Source organism: Phyllobates terribilis, unplaced genomic scaffold (genome assembly GCF_046119375.1).
Source record: "Phyllobates terribilis strain yellow unplaced genomic scaffold, ASM4611937v1 Scaffold_5__5_contigs__length_657084704, whole genome shotgun sequence".
NCBI classification, from domain to species: domain Eukaryota; kingdom Metazoa; phylum Chordata; class Amphibia; order Anura; family Dendrobatidae; genus Phyllobates; species Phyllobates terribilis.
The window spans coordinates 146223927-146242817 of NW_027362765.1; the positions used below are offsets into that span (position 1 = coordinate 146223927).

Sequence of the window (18891 nt, forward strand, 5' to 3'; positions counted from 1 at the left end):
CTCTTTAAGTACACTTTCCCACCTAATTGATTCCCATCCATGTCCACCCCTAGCTCTTTGATTGACAGCTCTGGCCTTATGAAGCCAGAGATGGGCAGAGGTAGATGAAAAACAAGCAGGTGGGAGAGTGCACTTAAATATTAAGCCACATCATGATGCACCGAACACCTCTACTTGCTTTGAACAGCCATTCTGTGCTGACAGTCCCTTTAACAGCAGTGATACCAAAAGTTTCCATGTAGCCCTAACCCTACGACTACATTCATATGAACGTAGCAATTCTGGAACCAGTCACACTCGCAGGCTTGTGTAGTCTCTCGAAGCACGATTGAAAATAGCGCCACTTAGTCCGTGAAACAGGCAATACCAACCGCCTGCTGCAGGTTTTATTTGTTTTACAAATGGGACTGTATGTCCGTGTGGAAAGACACATGTGAACTAGCAATGGTCCATATCTTGTCAGTTCCGCCACTGACCAAAATTATGCATTGACAGCTATACCTAAAAGACCAATTCAGAGAAATAGACCACCTGTAATCAATTTAGCAAGAAAAAAAAAAAGTGCTAAACCTGCTGGTTACTTTAATACAGAACTCTTTTAATATAGAGCATTTCAGACAAATTACAACATGGTTAGAAAACAAAACAAAAAGAAAACAAAAAAAATAAAATAAAAAAAAATAAAGGAAACTCAATTTCGGTCCAATTGTACATCACATGGTTCACGCTTTTCAATCAGTTTTATACAGGAAAAAAGAAAATATTCGCTTTAAAGCTCTGATGCCGTTTATGCATGATATGAAAACTGTCTCATTTACAGACTGAAGTATATATAGTCATTTAAAATTGATAAGAGCTACAACCCGATCCCCACAAAATAAACAGAAACCCGAAGATTTTAGATGCAGATTAAAATAGAACGCGATCCCGCCGTGTGCTGTCGAGTCTTTCACACGCGCAATACAGCAACAGGCCAGAAGGTGGCGCTGCAGGAGATGAGAAGAATTTTGGGAGTTTTAGAGTCACATTGCTGGTGAGTACCCCCCCCCCCCCTATTTAAATGCCAGGGTACAAAGTACAGGATTATCTCACTTTCTTTTTGATCAATTTTCAAACAACGCCATATTCATTTAATACTACTCAGTACTTATAACATTGTATATTCTTATAATTTAAAGGACTCCTCCTTACATTCATACATCTGGGTGATGTAACGTTCGCTGTCCTTATAGTCTATTCTGTACAAGTTCACGACCCAGGACAAGATGTTTACGGGTTTAAGAGCCTACGTCACTTGCGGTGTCTGCAAACCAGACCGCGCGGTAAAGAAATGTTCCCTTTCGTGTATATACCCCTCACCTCCCTCTGCACCTCCGTTCTGACGTTTAACCAAACGTTGGTCTATCAGACGACTAGACAGGGGGCCAGGGGCGATGCTGGGGATGAGCGTGGATGGGGCAAAAAAAAAAATAATGAAAAAAGAAAGTGAAGTTAGTAAATTAGAAGAAAATATTACTGTACAGACTTCCTTCAAGGTACGGGAATACCACTTGATACCCCCAAAAGAAAAAGAAAAAAAAACTATGATAAGTTCTAGGAGTGGGAGCAGACATCTCAGGAGCCTCAGTGAGCCAGGCTGGTGATGTTACATGCGCGTCAGTACAAAGTGGGGAGAGAAGTCAGAATTTACAAAGCCCGACCTGGCGGTGGGATGTGTGGGAAACAGGTTGAGGTATTGAGACTATACAATTCACCGGTTACCTAGAATTGTGTGCCAGCCCCGTGCCAATATATGCATTCTCCTCTGCCCAGTAACATCTCTCCAGTGTGGTCATGAGTTGGATGTACCTGGTCATACATCCATCACTCCAGTCTAGAAAAGTCACAAGTGGATAAATAGTAGGTATATTAATAAAGGTAAACCAGAATATGCTAAAATACGAACTACAACCCCCATTAGCTCAGGAATATCATAAATGATGACCTCCTGAGATACTAAAGGCTTGAATGTAGGCTATATCTTCTGAACGTTCTCCTGATTGACTGGGGCGGCTATGTAATACTAAGAGAAAGGGCATGGATCAGCCATATTCCCTCTCAGGAAAGTACCTCTCATTATGGAATATATTCGTGTATGCCCTACAGGTGGCATTGCGGTTTTGAAGACTGGTAATCCATCTACCTGTGAAACTTTTTTTTGGGGGGGGCACAGTCGGGAGGGTGGAAAGAGATGCGCAGGCCGTTTACGTGGTGGGTAGTGTTTTGTTCAGAGGGGAAGTTAATACTGCTAAGCATGTATAAGGCACAGTGTGAGATTGCTGCTCCCACTCGCACAGGCGCGCAGACAGACACACGACACAGATGTGCGCGGAGATGACATGCCCGCCTGGGAGGCAGCAGAGGTGCTGGCCAGCCCTGCCAAGATGCTGAACAGGATGGGAGTTAGGCGGAAGTAGGGGGCGGAGGGAGGGTGGTGGTCACTCAGGGTGGGATCACTTCTGGTTCTTCAGCTGATTGGACAGCCAGTCCAAGCCTTCGTACAGACCGTCCCCGCTGGTCGCGCAGGTTGCTTGAATGTACCAGTTCCTCTGACGTAGGGAGTGCAGACCCAGCTTGTCTGTGATTTCTGCAGCATTCATTGCATTCGGGAGGTCCTACAAATACAAGAATCCAAGTTAAGTAACCCAGCAGCTGGGAAATTAGATTTAACTGATCTGCGTCTCTCCAGCAGTTGTGAATCTACAACTCCCAGGCTGCACTATCAGGTTTGTAGTAATGCTCCACTGCACATCCACTCCCTATTCAAATCAATAGGCGGTGGATATGCAGTACCATTATTCAGTCGACGGAGATGTGCAATTCCGGCTGCTGCAGACACCAGGAACAGCTGAACGGCGGGGGTGACAGGTGTCGCACCCCATCTATCCTAAGGATAGGCCATCAATGTTAAAAGACCCGGACAACCCCTTTAAAGGGTTAAACAATAAAGGCACAAAAAAAAAATTTCTCCCTTTAATTTATCTTTTGATGTTTATATTGCAATAAGAAGTGAGAAATAAGGAACTCTTCTTCGGTGTCTCCCAGGAGCTCAGCCAGGTAACCATTTCTCTGGAGAATATATATTTGTAAGTAGATTTTACCTGTTTGTTAGCAAATACTAATAGCACTGCATCCCGCAGCTCGTCTTCTGCCAGCATCCTTGTCAGCTCCTCTCTGGCTTCATTCACTCGCTCTCTATCATTACTGTCAACCACAAAGATGAGACCTGCAGGCAAGAGAAAATGATCATCAGAAATACTACCATTCTGAAGATTTCTAATCAGTCCAAAATGCCAACACCCGTAGCTATTGCAGGTAAAATTGCGTCACACCAATGCAGCTAAAGATAAGTCCCATCTATGGGGTAAAATAAGCCCCCACACATTACCGCAGACTTGTGGGTTCAGCTTTAGGCCACATGCGGCAACGTAGCGTGCAAATGTACCCTTAGGGTGCTTTCACATTGCGTTCTGGCATCTGCTCACTGGCCCCGTTGGGACTTTACATCCGAACCCCCACAAAACAGGTGCCGGCACAACAAAGGTGGGCTCTGACATGTATCATTTTCGAGAGGGTGCACCTACTGGAGGCTGACTTTCAGAATACTATGTCTGAGTGTCCTCCTCCAGTAGGCGTATACTTCTGAAAATGATACACGTCGAAGCGCGCGTTTGCTCTGCCGGCACCATTATAGTCTATGGCCCCATCAGTGCATATGTCTGAACCCAGTTTTGTGGGGGGTTCGGATGCAAGCCCCAATGGGGCCACCAAATGAATGCCAGAACACAATGTAAAAGCACCCTTAGATCTTCACATAAATAGTAATAATCCATTTCAAGTTATATGTATACAAAAAAGCATAGCCATTACCCCATACAAACAATTCCACTGTTATCCATCTGCCAATAATAAGAGTAGCTGTTTCTGGAGCAAAACAGCCATGTTTTTCTATTTAACTTATTCTAGAGTGTTGGATGTGGGTAGATGGAGTGGGCTAAGGGGGTAAGACATCCTCATACCCAGGCAGATGCCTGCTGTATTATACAGCTAGCACCTGCCACTAACACCACTACCAGCAGAGACCGGAGATAGCTCTGCCACCCATTTCATGCTGAGGTTGTCTAGAGCCAACCCCAACCCCCTTAATAATACCATCTTGGTACTCCTATGTAATCCAGACTTGGGGAGGAGACGGGGATTAGAAACTAAAAATTATAAAAATAGTTTAGGGAAAATAAAACAACAAAAAAAAAAAAAAAAAAACATACCTGAGATTACCCCCCTTCCCCAATTAATAAACTTAAAACAAAAGAGCAAAAATGAAAAATGCATCATGGACTTATACAGAGTTGATTATCGCTGACTCCATCTGACAGACCCCACATGCCGCATGATTGCAGGGTCTCTGCTCAGCATGGAGCCTGGCACACTGCTATGTGCTGTATATTTAGGTAAGGGGATTGTCCAGGTCGCCTGTAAAGTGCACATACCCTGAGTGTTCTGGAAGTAATGGCGCCACAGTGGTCTGATTTTGTCCTGGCCACCAACGTCCCACACAGTAAAGCTGATGTTCTTGTATTCTACTGTCTCCACATTAAAACCTGAAAAGACACAGACATGTTATCAGTGAGCCTCTTCTACCCGACACATTAAGGCTGAATCCAGATGTCTGGTAAACCTGGCCAGAGTACTCAGTGCGATTTCCAGACTGACCACTGGTTTCCTGATCCCAACAGCCTCAGAGGCATGTATGACATTGCTGAGTTCAGAGCACGAGGCCCATGGTCAGTAATGAAGTCGTGGTCCTGACACGGACATCTGAATTCGCCCAATGTAGACAATAAGGGGGAACTCTATACCTATTGTCGGAATGGTGGTCACGATCTCGCCCAGCTTCAGCTTATACAGGATTGTAGTCTTTCCGGCAGCATCCAGACCCACCATAAGAATCCTCATCTCCTTCTTGCCGAATAGGCCTTTAAAAAGGTTTGCAAACATATTCCCCATTGTAGTGTCTGGGTGGTTTTCCTTTATACCTGGGAAGAAGATTCGAGAGTCAGCTCATGAAATTGCATTATTATATAGTTCTAAAAAACTAATTTAGTGCGTGGGATGCCTGTGACCTGTTAAAAAGGTTGTCCAAGATCAGAAGAACATGTCTGCAGAGGAGCACGACTTTCTAAACGGTGAGGCTGGTAACACCACACTTAATGTTGGCATTATCTACTTTAACCCTTGAAAAGATTAAAAGTAAAAACCCACAACAATCTGTCCAGAGTTCGCTCCCCACTTCCTTTAGATTGTCTGCGGTCTGCTGTCAAGCGCGCAAGTCCTTCACTGTCCATTAAAAGCCAGGAAGATTCAGGAGAAGAGAGAAGGAACGGTTACCATGGCAACCTTAGACATCTGACAGCAAACTGCGCTAACGGGAAGGCGGGGGCTGTAACGTGACGCTGTACACGGGAGAGGAACAATTACAGTCTAATATTACATTAACACAAAGGGTCAAGGACAAGCGGGGAGGAGAGGATGTTCTGTCTTCTCCTCGCTTACAGGATCGGTTAACTCTTCTACTACATTTACCTGCAGAGTATCGCACTGCAGACTATTTGCGCAGTCAGTATAGCACATGCTCAGACCAGTGATGGAATATTTAACCCACAGCTGGATGAATCTTAGAAGACGGAAGGATAAAGTGCAGAAAACCCTGGCTTGCTTGTATTGGGGTTGTCCTGGACCTTGATTATGTACCCTTAGGATAGGTCATCATTATTGGATCCGTGGGGGTCCGACCCCAGGACGTACATAATGTACAACACCAGAACAAAACAGCTCCGTACACCATGTAGTGGCCATTATCCAGTACTGCAACACCGCTCTCACCGACAGGAGTGGGAGCCAAGCTGCAGTACTTGAGAACAGCCTCTACACTGAAGTTCTGTACAGTCCTGTCCGGTCACCACAGGACCTGCTAGCAGCTGATGTATGGGGCTGTGGGGGGGGGGGGGGGGGACACCACGGATATGATACAGATGGCCTATACTAGGAATAGACAATCAATAGCAAAGGCTTCGAAAATCCACTTAGTCCTTTCTGAGAATTAACCAATCCCATAGATAAGTATTGGTTCTCAGGACAAGAGGTTTCCTTCTAAGGTGTGTAACACCAGTAGATCCATGTGAGCCACCATGTAGGATCTGTGCTTGAGGCCTCAATCTACAAAGTCCGGCCCCAATTTCCCCAGAACAAGCAGTGCCATGCCGTCAGTATTGTAGAGAATACAAGCCATGTCCTATGCACCAGACTTCAAAATGTGAAAGCCATCTCAACAGAGTGACCTTGTTTAGGAGAAGGTCTCAGACATGAGGCCATTGATTGGTGACGCACAGAGCTGCGTTGTATGGGCAGCAGCTGCCATTAGTACAGACAGCTCCTGATGAACTGAATATGAATGGTACAGACCAGACCCTGGGCACCGGTATAATACAAGGAACACGCCATGTACATACTGAAAAGGCCAAAAAGACCAAACTATCTATGTATGTGGTTAAGCTATAGAAATCCTCCCTGATAATGCAGCTTAACATGAGGAACACCATGGCGTGACGGCTGGTAAGCTGTTTTCCTCCTCTCTACTGTCGGTGCAATCCCAATCTAGCTACAGGTAACTAAGCATAAACTGCCTAACAACCGTTGTCAGACAGGGACAGGACATCCCAGCAAGGCAGGGATGGTATAAGGAGGCTCGGCTTAAAGAGGCACTGCTCCAGAAAACTTTGCAAATAGTAGCAGTGAATAAATATTACAAAATGTATAAATATATGGCAGAATATTGCCTCAATCGCCCCCACACAAAGTCAGAAATAATCCTCTCCCCCACCATTAATCAGCTGATCCAGTCATTGTCTACAGGACTGCTGGAAAAAGCAGAATACATCACAGCAGTCCTATAGACAATGAATAGAGGGCAGCTTGATCATGCGCAGCTCCATCCCATTCATAGGGATTGTCCATTCTCAGGATCACTGGGAATCCCATCGGCAAGTTCCGATTTTGTGGAAAACCCACTTTAAAAAGGTATATTGCAATCTCAGCCATTTTTTGTCATATCTGCTAAGTGAGGGACACAGAGGACCCCCCCATCTCAGCCGTTGTCATACCTGCAATGCACAATCACCAATGCATCAGAGATGTGAGTACCTTTAAATCTCTTACAATTATATTAAATATATTTTAAAGAAATATCAAGTGAAGAAAAGTCAACTTGGGCCAACCTGTGGGACCGCACTGTCTTGTGATGGCGTGTGTTCACCATGTTGGCGGGCCCCTCCATTTAAGCTCTAATAACATGCCTCATATAGCTGTAGTACCATACAACATTGCTCTTAGCCACAGTGATGGCTTTAGAGATTTGGGCTCTAAATGCATTGACTCAAGTTATTTTTTCCGAAAAGATCGACCAAGAATGGAGAGAGATCATAAAAAAAAAAAATATATATATATATACCATCCAGATTTTGTCTTTGGTTGGCTCCCAGGACCCACCACGTAACCACTGCTCTGCCCCCTTTTTTCCGTAAATGCAGCGGAGCTGAAAGTGTGTGTTGATGAGGAGACCGGTGGCTCGCCTACATCTTTGAGCATCTACACAAATGTGGAATACAGTGGCCTGAAGACTACAATGAGTGAAGACTAGATGGAAGAAAATAATTCCTCTACCCATGCCCAGAAACAGCCCACTCGCAAATGAGACACCGCTTCTGCCCACACATCTATAGGCACAATGCAATAAATGAAGAAAGCTGCATATAACACAAAGTACATAAGCACTGCCTGCAAGATTACTGATGACTCAGACACGAGGGCGCAGGAAGGAACCAGATGAAGTGATGCAAGGTGACGTGTAGGAGGATTTCTATACCGCAAACATTTTATGCTTCGTAATACATCCTCTTCGTGGCATCTAAGCGCAACTCCCTTTAAGAGAACCAAGCTGCAATACCAGACAGAACCTGGCAAAAGATGCGGCGCTGTTACCAGAAGAAAGTAGTAGAGATGAGAGGAACTGATCCACAAGACCCTGGTCCGGCAGCTGGGTTAATATTCCATAGCCGCTGGACGGAAGCCCTAAGAACCATCTCCTTCCTGACGGCATCCTCACCCCCTATTTAGATTAGCCAAATCGGGAAAAATGTCACAAGACGAATGCACAACGTCACATCAGGCTGGCTAATCAAAAGAGGAGTCGAGGATGCCATCAGGTAAGATGAGGCTCGCATGGCTCCTGTTCAGGCCATGGAATACTGACTTGGCTGCTTTATTGGCTCATGTCTAGTAAGAGGTCATGTTTCTGCCATCTTACAAAAACCTGGCTTCATTCTTTTAGAAATGACACCACCCCTGACCAAGGGTTGTGTCTGGTACTGCAACTGAGCCCCACAAAAGTGAATGAAGCTGAGCTTCAATACCACGCACAACCCATGGTCAGGAGTGGGGCTTTTTCTAAAATAAAGCAGCAATGTTGTTTTAATCCTGGACAACCCCATTAATTCAAGGAGATGTACCACCAATTATTCACAAAGCTAATCAGGCGATAGCTCTCTACCACATATGGTATACGTCTATACCAAAGCATAGGCGAAAAATGGACAGAGTTAAAAGGGCTAACCCAACGAAAAAGAAAATGTATAAATGGAGGCCAAGCTGTCAGATCATTAAGGCATCTCTAATTGAGTTGATCTCCGTATACACCTTTTTCCAATAGTAAAAGCAACAAGTTACTCTTCGATTAGTCCCTTTAACTTAAAAGGAGTTTTCCCATGAACAAAGGCCCAATTTAATGAATAGATCTTGTAATAATAATAACTTCCACAATCGGATGTGTTTAAATATAATGACCCTGTGCTGAGAATTTTATAAATGTGCCCCTGCTGTGTACTGTGTAATGGCTGTGTCAGCTATAAATACTGCCCATTACCCATTCAGGTTTCACAGCTGCTGCCTGCAATAAGGTTGGTAAATGGCAAACACTATATACTACAAATATGAAGGAGACCTCCTCAAAGCAGGAGATGCAAGAACCATGTTTCCACAATCATGCAGAAAAACCAAGTTTCAAGTGTCATACAAGCTGGAGTCAAAAAATGCTGGCAGGTCCTGTTCTCGTCAGATCTCTTCCTGAAACTCATTTCCTGGAACGTTCCACACGTGATCAGCAACTGCTGAGAGCACATGATAGACACGTCCACCTCAAACAACTGCAGGTTGGAGAACCTACCCAACAGAAAGAAGTGCAGGATGCAGGGAGAGGCCAATATGGAGGCACCAGGACTAACTGCATATGTAAAGCAAGTTCCTTATGGTAGACATGCACACAAACAAGCCTACATTTGTATGTCTAGATACAAAGTGATATTGAGTGCAAGAAGGGGGAAACTGATGAAAGAAGGCACCAGGATGAAAAAAGCAAGGGAGAACTGACAAACGTTAGATTAGTGTGGTTATATAATAGGCCAGCCTAAAGATATGCGTCTTTAGGGCACGCTGAAAAGTGTGGACACTGGGAATTAACCGAATTGTCTGGGGTAGTGCATTCCAGAGAACTGGCGCAGCACAAGAGAAGTCTTGGTGATGGGAGTGGGAGGTTTAGATTATGGAGGATGTTAGTCTTAGATCATTAGCAGAAAGGGTAGCAGACAGACATGAGAAAGGAGAGAGATAAGCTTTGTTGGTGAGAGAGAAGTTTAAAGCATCACTCTAGTGGGTTTTCCTTTTTAAACTTCTCCACTGGAGGGATATCACTAATGTAAGTTCACGGTCCCTAGTATTATACTCATCAGCCGCCGTCTAATTCTGTTCTCGGCCCTGCTACAGTAGTCTTCTGCAGGTTGTGACCTGCCGGATCACTCCAGTGTTTGTTGGGTGATCCTGAAGTCACAACTCAATGCAAGTCTATGATGGCCAGAACAAGGTTCACAGATTTATATTGAGAGCTTGTCAGCCAGAATCTGCAGTCACAAGATGGCAGCGCTTCCAGATGCAGTGCCAGGAAGAGCAGAAGACGGTGGCTGGTATGTATATTACTAGGGGCAGGGAACTTATATTAGTGGCACCATTCCTGGTGGTGAAATAAAAAAAAACTGGTGGAGTGGTGCTTTAAATGTTATGTTTTGCGGCGGATAGGCTAAAAGTGCAATGACTGGCACAGGATGGAGGCTTCTGTGTATGGGCTGGACAGAAAGGAGCATGGCTGCTGCATTCAGGTCAGATTAGAGGGTAGTTTTTAGTGACAGGAAGACTAATTATAGTGGATTGCAGTAATCAAGTCAACAATGAGCCAGAGAAAAGTTTTTGTAGTTTCCATGGTAAGAAAAGGTTGTATTCTGCAGCTGTTTTTGAGGTGCAATTGAGGAGAGCAGGAGAGATTAGATAGATGGAGACTTGCACTATCTCTCTAAAGCCATAACGATATAATCATGCCCAATAAAGTTCTCAGGTAATGAGTGCATCAGATGGTCCATATGATCATCTCCTCACACCCTCACATTGGTGTTTAACCACAGGAGAAAGTTTTTAGTTGCAATCAACGCAAAGTTCTGCTTCATAAAAATGTTTGACTACCAGTCAGTAGATCGCAGGGGCCGTCCGTTAGGACATCTCTTCCAGTTCTAATAGAGACCTCTGGAGTGGCAGGGAATCCTAGTGGCAAGTATTGCTTCCTTCTATAATAGGCAATACCCTTGAGGTTTTCAGATGTTGTGGACGAACGTGGCTGTTAACAAAATGTCTGCTTGTCTAACGGCTATTCCCCCAAACTGTGCATGATTTTTTTTCCCAATATGAGAGGAAAATAAGCTGCAGTCACAAGTACCTGGTAGGTAATCGGCTGTAGGAGACCCACAAATAAACTAATCAGCCCATACTTGCGAGAGTCAGCTTCAGTCCACATGTCTAATGATTAGTTTTATTTCATACGGTTCTAAAACTCTTTAAATAGATCTTAGACCTGTTGACGCCGCTGAGCATTTAAGTTCAGTTTCATCAGGTTTAGACAGTCTGACACGGATCACTAAAGCAAATACAAAGGCCTCATCAGGTCCAAGACTGTAAGTGAGAAATCTTGGGGCACATCAAAACATGGCAGTGGAGTCAGTAAGCCAAACCTCCGACTCCTCAATTTCCATAACTCCGACTCCCTCATACATGGCTCATGTTTAAGTGATACATTTACTGTAGCACAGATTCATCTCAGCTAAAAGTCTAGACCAGGGGTCTCAAACATGCGGCCCGCGGGCCGCATGCGGCCCCTGAGGCTGCTTTATGCGTCCCGCAGGCACAGACCCCTTGACGATCCCGACCTGGTCCAGGAGGAGCCGCCGACAGCAGCGCTGAATTGCCACACAGAGACTGTTTCCCAGCACTGCATTTCCAATGCCAGCCGCTGGCCAATCAGAGGCCAGCAGCTGATATCTGCGTGTCGGCGCAGCGAGTATGACGTCATTGCCATATGCAGATGTCAGCTGCTGGCCTCTGATTGGCCGGCGGCTGACATTGAAAATGCTGTGCTGGGAGACAGTCTCTGTGCGGCAATGCAGCGCTGCTGTCGGCGGCTCCTCCTGGACCAGGTCGGGATCGTCAAGGGGTCGGACTCTGTGGTGCCTGCGGGCCACATCTGCAGGAAGGCCGCCGAGGGAACGGAGGACAGGTGAGAATCAGCTTTTTTTTTTTCTATTTTATATGTGTGAAGAACAGCACAGGGGGCACAGAGCCACAAAATGGGGACCGGGATGGGGCACAGAGCCACAAGAGGGGACCTGGATGGGGCACATAGCCACAAGAGGGGACCAGGATGGGGCACATAGCCACAGGATGGGGCACAGAGCCTCAAGATGTGGACCTGGATGGGGCACATAGCCTCAAGATGTGGACCTGGATGGGGCACAAAACGGGGACCTGGATGGGGCACAGAGCCACAAGATGGGGACCTGGATGGGGAACATTGCCACAGGATGGGGACCTGGATGGGGCACATAGCCCCAAGATGGGGACCTGGATGAGGCACATTAGTAAAAGATGGGCGCCAGGATGGGGAACTGGATGGGGCACATTAGTACAAGATGGGGAACATTACTACAAGATGTTTTCCATTATTACTATATGATGCTAATTGTAAGACAATATTACTGTATGTGGCCAATTGGGGGAAATAAAATTGTAAAAAAAATAAAAAATAAAATAAAGCATGAAAAAATATTGGGCACTAAAAATGCTGTTTTATATGTAAACTAAAGTAAACACAAAAAAGTGCACGTTTATTATCGCCACATCCATAACGACCCAAGCCATAAAAAAATAAACACGGCAAAAATGTTCAAAAGGTGTATACAAAAAAAATGGTATCACTAAAAATGTCACATTGAACGAAGAATGCGGCCCCCCAAATTCAAATTTTTTCCATGTGCGGCCCATATACCCAGCCGAGTTTGAGACCCCTGGTCTAGACCCTTAGATCAGGAATAGGACGGACATTTATAGGACATTTCATAACTTTCCCAAATTCTTATGAAAAAATATTCCCCACAAACTGCATTGAACTACTGTACCCAATTTATTATATATTTTAGGAGTCGGTCCATTTTATACCGACTCCACCAAAATGGAGTCCGACTCCACAGCCCTGCATCCAAATGTAAGTAGCATAGATCTGATGGTAGCAGGGTCTAGGACATACATGTCAAACTCTGACCCATGAGCCAAATCTGGCCTGCAGTGTGAGTATATTTGGCCCGCATCACCAGAACCACCACCCCTATGTTAGGCCATTATACTGTATGGAGGACTGTGTGGGGCCCATTATTCGGTATGGAGGACTGTGTGGGGCCCATTATTCTGTATGGAGGACTGTGTGGGGCCCATTATTCTGTAAACTGGTTGGCCCACGACTTTGTCCCTCTGTGTGTTTGAGTTTGACATCCCTGGTCTAGGATTACACCATACTGGGGGGTGTTAGAGAAATGAATAGCCTCGCCACACCAGCATTACAGTGTTAACCATCCTCCTCTCAAACACACACAACAGGTAATAAATGGCTGGATAATCAATGGCCTGGTTATATATTAAACACGTGGAAAGGTAATCAATAAATCCTAATTGTGATGGGCATTAATAATTTTAGGGATCGTCCATATGCCTAATATTGGGAACTACTGGCATGTACAGCTACATCTCCTTCCTCCACTAAGCTATTGAGTCCAAAGTCTTTTAGAACATGTGGAGATTACAGATTGTGGCGCCGGCTTCTGAGGTAGCGGGAGAAAAGTCAGTGCAAAGAATCCGCTAAAGCCTGTGAGGCCTGGAAGGGGTTAGTGATGGCTCATCAGTGTGGGCTAAAAGGGGTCTCTGAGCATCGATGGATTTGTTATATAATCGATGGGTGCTCCTTCAGACAAAAACTTGCTATATATATATATATATATATACAAACAAAACAATATCCATGTTCACACGTTCAGTATTTGGTCAGTATTTTACCTCAGTATTTGTAAGCCAAAACCAGGAGTGGGTGATAAATACAGAAGTGGTGACGTGTTTCTATTATACTTTTCCTCTGATTGTACATGGTTTTAGCTTACAAATACTGAGGTAAAAATGCACCAAATACCAGGGCTGTGGAGTCGGTAAACCAAACCTCCGACTCCTCAATTTCCATGACACCGACTCCGACTCCCTCATACATGGCTCATGTTTAAGTGATAAATTTACTGTAGCACAGATTAATCTCAGCTAAAAGTCTAGACCCTTAGATCAGGAATAGGACGGACATGTATAGGACATTTCATAACTTTCCCAAATTCTTATGAAAAAATATTCCCCACAAACTGCACTGAACTACTGTACACACTTTATTATATATGTTAGGAGTTGGTCCATTTTATACCGACTCCACAGCCCTGCTAAACACGCAATGTGTGCACGTGGCCGAAGACCCTGTGAAACCCCCAAAAATACAGTATAAAAGGCCTAATAATCTAGTGAGTCTAGAAGAGAGAATCAACCGAGGTCGAGCAAGAAGATCCGAACAGTGGTAGCCGTCTATGGCCGCCCTGGAGGTATTGAGGCAAGCAGTGGCAATCCTTGTGTCTACAGTACGGACACAGGCTCATCACTGTACAGCGTCTGGTCTATGATGGGGAGTGGTCCTATTAAGCCATGAGGTTTTTTTTGGAGGGGTCTGCTCTAAGTTAAGCCTGAAAGACTTTCTTATGCCTTTCTATTGTAAAACCACTTTGTTGTTCACATTGTCAGGGTTTTCAGAGTTTTTATTTTTTGCTTCAGGGTTTTAAAACTGGTGAGAATTAGCGAGTACAGGTCACTTCTTTGAAGGAAGCAACTCCTGATGGGATCTGCTCCAAAGTAAGCACTGACCAATCAAAAATCTGCCAAAAATGTTCAGGAAACTCTCCTTTGAGGAATTTTTCATTTCCCGAAGTGGTTTCCACTAGAAAACCTGTCATTTTTAGACCTCCCAAAACCCCTCAGTGGGCACACAGCCATAGCACACGATCAGAGTTTGTTTTATTTTTCTAAAGCACAAAAAATCTTATGTGGTTTTCAACAGAAATCCACATCAGAAACCAGATTTTTCAGTTCTAAAGTGGTTTCTCCGCATATTTGCTTTGCAGTCTTTTTACTTCATTGTTAAGAGCGATGAAGATCAAGACCAAACTCGAAAAAAAAAAAAAAAAAACCCACACCCCATGCAGTATGAACAGTAACGGGAAATTAATCGTGAGTAGTGTTGAGCGAGTATGTTCTATTAACCTTTTCGCCGAGTATGCTCATGCCGAGCTCCGAGTATTTATAGCTGCTCGGTGATATGGTTGAATCGCTCCCGTGTGCATTATTTGCAACTGTTTGGCAGCTTTATTACATGTGAGGAATGTGTAAGAAATAAACATTCCTCACATGTAATAAAACTGTCAAACAGTCACAAATCATGCACACGGGAGGGATTCAACCATATCACCGAGCAGCTGTAACTACTCGGAGCTCGGCCCGAGCATACTCGGACAGAACATACTCGCTCAACCCTAATCGTGAGTGTTCTTCATTTCTTGAAGAGGATTTTGGGGCAATTCTGCTTCAAAATACAAATAGGAAAAAACCCGGCGAGTACATATTTAAAGGCCAAGTTCACAAAGATTTATTTTTTTCATAAATTTTTAAAATCCTCCTCAAAACAATTTGGAAAACTTATTCTTTTCATGGAAAAATCATTCTCCTGTTCATAAGAGGTTCTATTAAGCACACCACTCTTTAGGAAACTTCTCCAAACTAAGCACTGTATAATCAAAAGGATGCAAAGAACATTTCAGGGGTGGAGTAAACTGATTGGAAAAAAAAAAAAAAAGAGAGGAAAAACTGGGAAAAAAATAAAGTGTATTTAATAAAACTCATCATTTTTGAACACCTCAAAAAACTCCAGATGCACGTCGCCTCCAAACTTCCCATGATCTGACCGGCGAAGAAGACGGCCCGTGCCCATATAGATCATACAGATATTGTAGAGAAGACCCCCATACACAGTAATGTTGGCCGAACCTGCCGGCACTCTAACATTTAAGTGATGGTCGGAGGAGATGACGATCAGGCATGTCCAATTTCGGATTGCCGATCATATTGTCCCAGAGATAAGCTACTAGCAAAGATGTTTTTTTTCCAAAGAGACCACATGAGCGCTCCTGTGTCTGGGAAAGATGGGCGAGATATCTGCGGCCCATATAATGTGTATGGGGGGCAGAAATCACAATGGTCCTTGTATTATCTGGAGAGCTGCTATGTCATTCAGAAGTCACCAGGGTGGTGGCAGCGGCTCCCTCCCAAACAACAGCCCCTATCAGGTCTCCATTTATTTGAGCTGTTGGCAGTTACATTACAGGAAGTCCTGCAGGATCAGGAAAACATGTTTCAGAAACAGCGCCCCCCCCGCAACCATTGCTTGTCTCTGGTATTGCAATTGTGCCATACTGAATGAACAGAGTTGAGCTGCAATACCTGACAAGCCTTGGTCTGGAGGTGGCACTGAATAGCGAGGAGGGGGCAGAATAATCAGGCTGTGGCCGCAGTCATTACATTCAGTCTACTGACAACATTACGGATTAACGGGTTTCTCCTATTATATGGCTTTTACGCCAGAGCTGCCTTTGTTACCAGGGATCCAGGCGTGCTTGGCCATACACAGCAGGTCAGTCGCTGCGATTCGCCCCATGACATCTACATGGGGTCTGATCGCTACGCCACAGAACATCACCTCCATTGACTCCTATGGGGTCATGTGACCAGGGCTGAGGGGACCATGACATCAGGCTACGGATATATGGCGACCTGAGAGTTGTCATGATGGCGTCACAGCCCAGATATACGTGCGACTGGGATGGTGGATTCCCCTGGACACGATCGGGTGAATCAGCCCTCTCCTCCATCACTGCCCCATACACTACTACATACAGGCGCCCACCCCACTACCACAGGCCGCTCACCGACCCACCAATTATCCAGCAACACAGCAAACCACGACTACGTCTTACCAGAGCTGTTCCTTCACCGACTTCCTGCTCTCGCCACCTCTTCCTTGCCGATCGGTCACACGAAATGGCGGCGATTGCTGACGTCACCGAAGGAAGAGTGCCGGAACTAGCGCAGAGCACGCATGCTCCGGAGCCAGCCAATCAGAAGCTCCGATTCTCAATCTGTAGGCGTTCTCTGAACCATACATCCAATCAGAAAACCGTAACGTCACACGCAGGAAGCTACATTGTAGCCATCTTACTAACGTTATTAGCCCATCCAGGAAACGAGAGTTGTTACGTATTCCCGCCTTTAAAACAGCGGCTTTACTCATTTCCTTATCTTCATGTATGACAAGTGGAATAAGACAGGGATGTGCACAGATGAGCCGTGTGACAGAACGTCGTAAAGTGTCGTACAGTTTCTATGGTTACGGTTCATCGTTCTTATCAGAGGGTGTAGTAAAAAAAAATGGGTGTCAAGTCTGACCAATCAGGATGGGAAACGTCATTGTTCCGGTTACGCCCACCCTGACGGAGCACCAATCGGGTTCTTAGTCGCTTGACACACGGTGAGGGCGTGGTTACAAGCTGCGGACTATATAAGCATGGGGGATTCCGCTTAGCTATATTTAGCGCGTACACTCATGTAGTGAGGTCAGAGAGCAGGTCATGGTTGAGCCCAGTGGTGCCTGGGTGTGTAGGGCCGTAGGTTCCTACAGAACGAATTAATTATTTAGACCTGGGGAATATAGCGAGACTGTTCACACTTGGAGTTAAAATAGCATTACAAGTTTTTTTGGTACTGTCACTTTAACCTTCAGGTATGAGGCCAATTTTGTGTTTTGTTTTTTCCCTCCCTTTGCAGTCCATAACTTTTTTTTTCTGTAAATGTAGCTGTGTAAGTTATGGTAACCTTGCGAAAACGGGATTCCTGCAGGGAATTAAGTGGGCTTAATCTTTTATCAGGCCTTGAGTTCCACCCACACACCCCCCTGTGATAACCTCATGTGGGCAGGGTTATGGGCTGTCCTCAGCCCTTCAGGATTTTATGAAATCTCAATTTATGCAACAACTCCTCACTGGATGATCGCAAAAGTTCAAGATTGCCGCCATATTTCCCATAGGGATTTTATCTTTACTCACATGGCATAGCTGTTGTCAGCTATCGTGTCACTGTGGATTTGTGGCTCATTGCCAGGGGTTACAGTTATGAAAAATTATGCGTCTTCTGGTGCTGAAAATGTATGTCTCATCAATATCGGATTTATACAAACTGCAATGTTTTCTTTTTGAGACATCGAGTCTGATATGAGATATGCTTATTCTGTATTGTCTGTATAAGTCCCCCCTAAAATTTGTAAAGTGCTGCGGAATATGTTGGCGCTATAAAAATAAACTATTATTATTATTATTATTATTGTAAATATAACATTTCCTCTGAGGCAGCCTAGGTGTCATTCAGGATGTATTTCCTGGAGACAAAGCCTCGTCCACTTGTAAACACAGGTACCCTTTTGTTGTCCAGTTCTCTGAAAAAGACTTCTCCTGCCTCAGTTACTTGTCTATTGTATAGCTCTTTGGCTATGTACATTATACATCCTCATGGTCTTTGTCCTAAAATAAGCTCTTGCATGTTAATTAAGCTGGTTCACTATTCGCCCACATTCAATATCCTACTTGTATTAGTCTAAGTCTAGGAGACTGTAAGCTCATGTTTCCTTACTGGAAATCTGTGTAATAAGAAAATTGAGGGGGGGGGGTGAGGGACTTCAAAAATGTTTAATATTTTCTATGACGCTATGTAACTGCAGACTTGTGAATCCTCACAGTACACGCACTGTGAGGATTCTCTGGGGCCGGGAGCAGTGGTTGTGTGACTGCACGTATGCAATTTGTACACTTCAGGCCACATTCCCACTAGACTGTGTCCGGCCTCGCTTAATTCACTTGCACAGAGCGAGGCCGCGCACGTCTAGTCGGCACGTGTCTGCATGTATGCAAATCACATAATCACAATGGATGAGATCCAGCATCCGCCCAAGAAATTCTCTTATTTTCTTAAAATCATCATTTATTGGAATGCTCTAAAAACAGAATTAGTTACAAAGAAAGGGAAACACTTGTACTACGCGTTTCAAACATGAAAAGCTCTTAATAATGTCTCTTTTCACAACTAAATGCAATCCTTATATACCTATAAGCATCATGACACACCACAAGGTGGCCATCCCTAATTATCTAGAACCAATGGTATAGTGTCATATATTTAACCCTATAATGGAAT

The 18891-nt window shown here is 44.6% G+C and overlaps 1 protein-coding gene across 3 annotated transcripts; it reads right to left on the minus strand.

The window, feature by feature from the left end:
• Positions 1-577: 577 nt before the first annotated feature.
• Positions 578-16775, minus strand: LOC141272421 (ADP-ribosylation factor 1-like). Of its 3 annotated transcripts, none has more exons than XM_073683130.1 (5): positions 16626-16775; positions 4899-5075; positions 4530-4640; positions 3141-3265; positions 578-2654 (listed from the first exon to the last, which is right to left on the minus strand). In XM_073683130.1, the coding sequence occupies exons 2-5, from the start codon at positions 5044-5046 to the stop codon at positions 2493-2495; spliced, it is 546 nt and encodes a 181-aa protein (XP_073539231.1). In that variant the 5' UTR covers positions 5047-5075; positions 16626-16775; the 3' UTR covers positions 578-2492. The 3 variants fall into 3 exon arrangements, with proteins under 3 accessions (XP_073539231.1, XP_073539232.1, XP_073539233.1); XM_073683131.1 differs by having other exon boundaries at positions 16586-16730; XM_073683132.1 differs by lacking the exon at positions 16626-16775 and adding an exon at positions 5302-5403.
• Positions 16776-18891: the final 2116 nt, after the last annotated feature.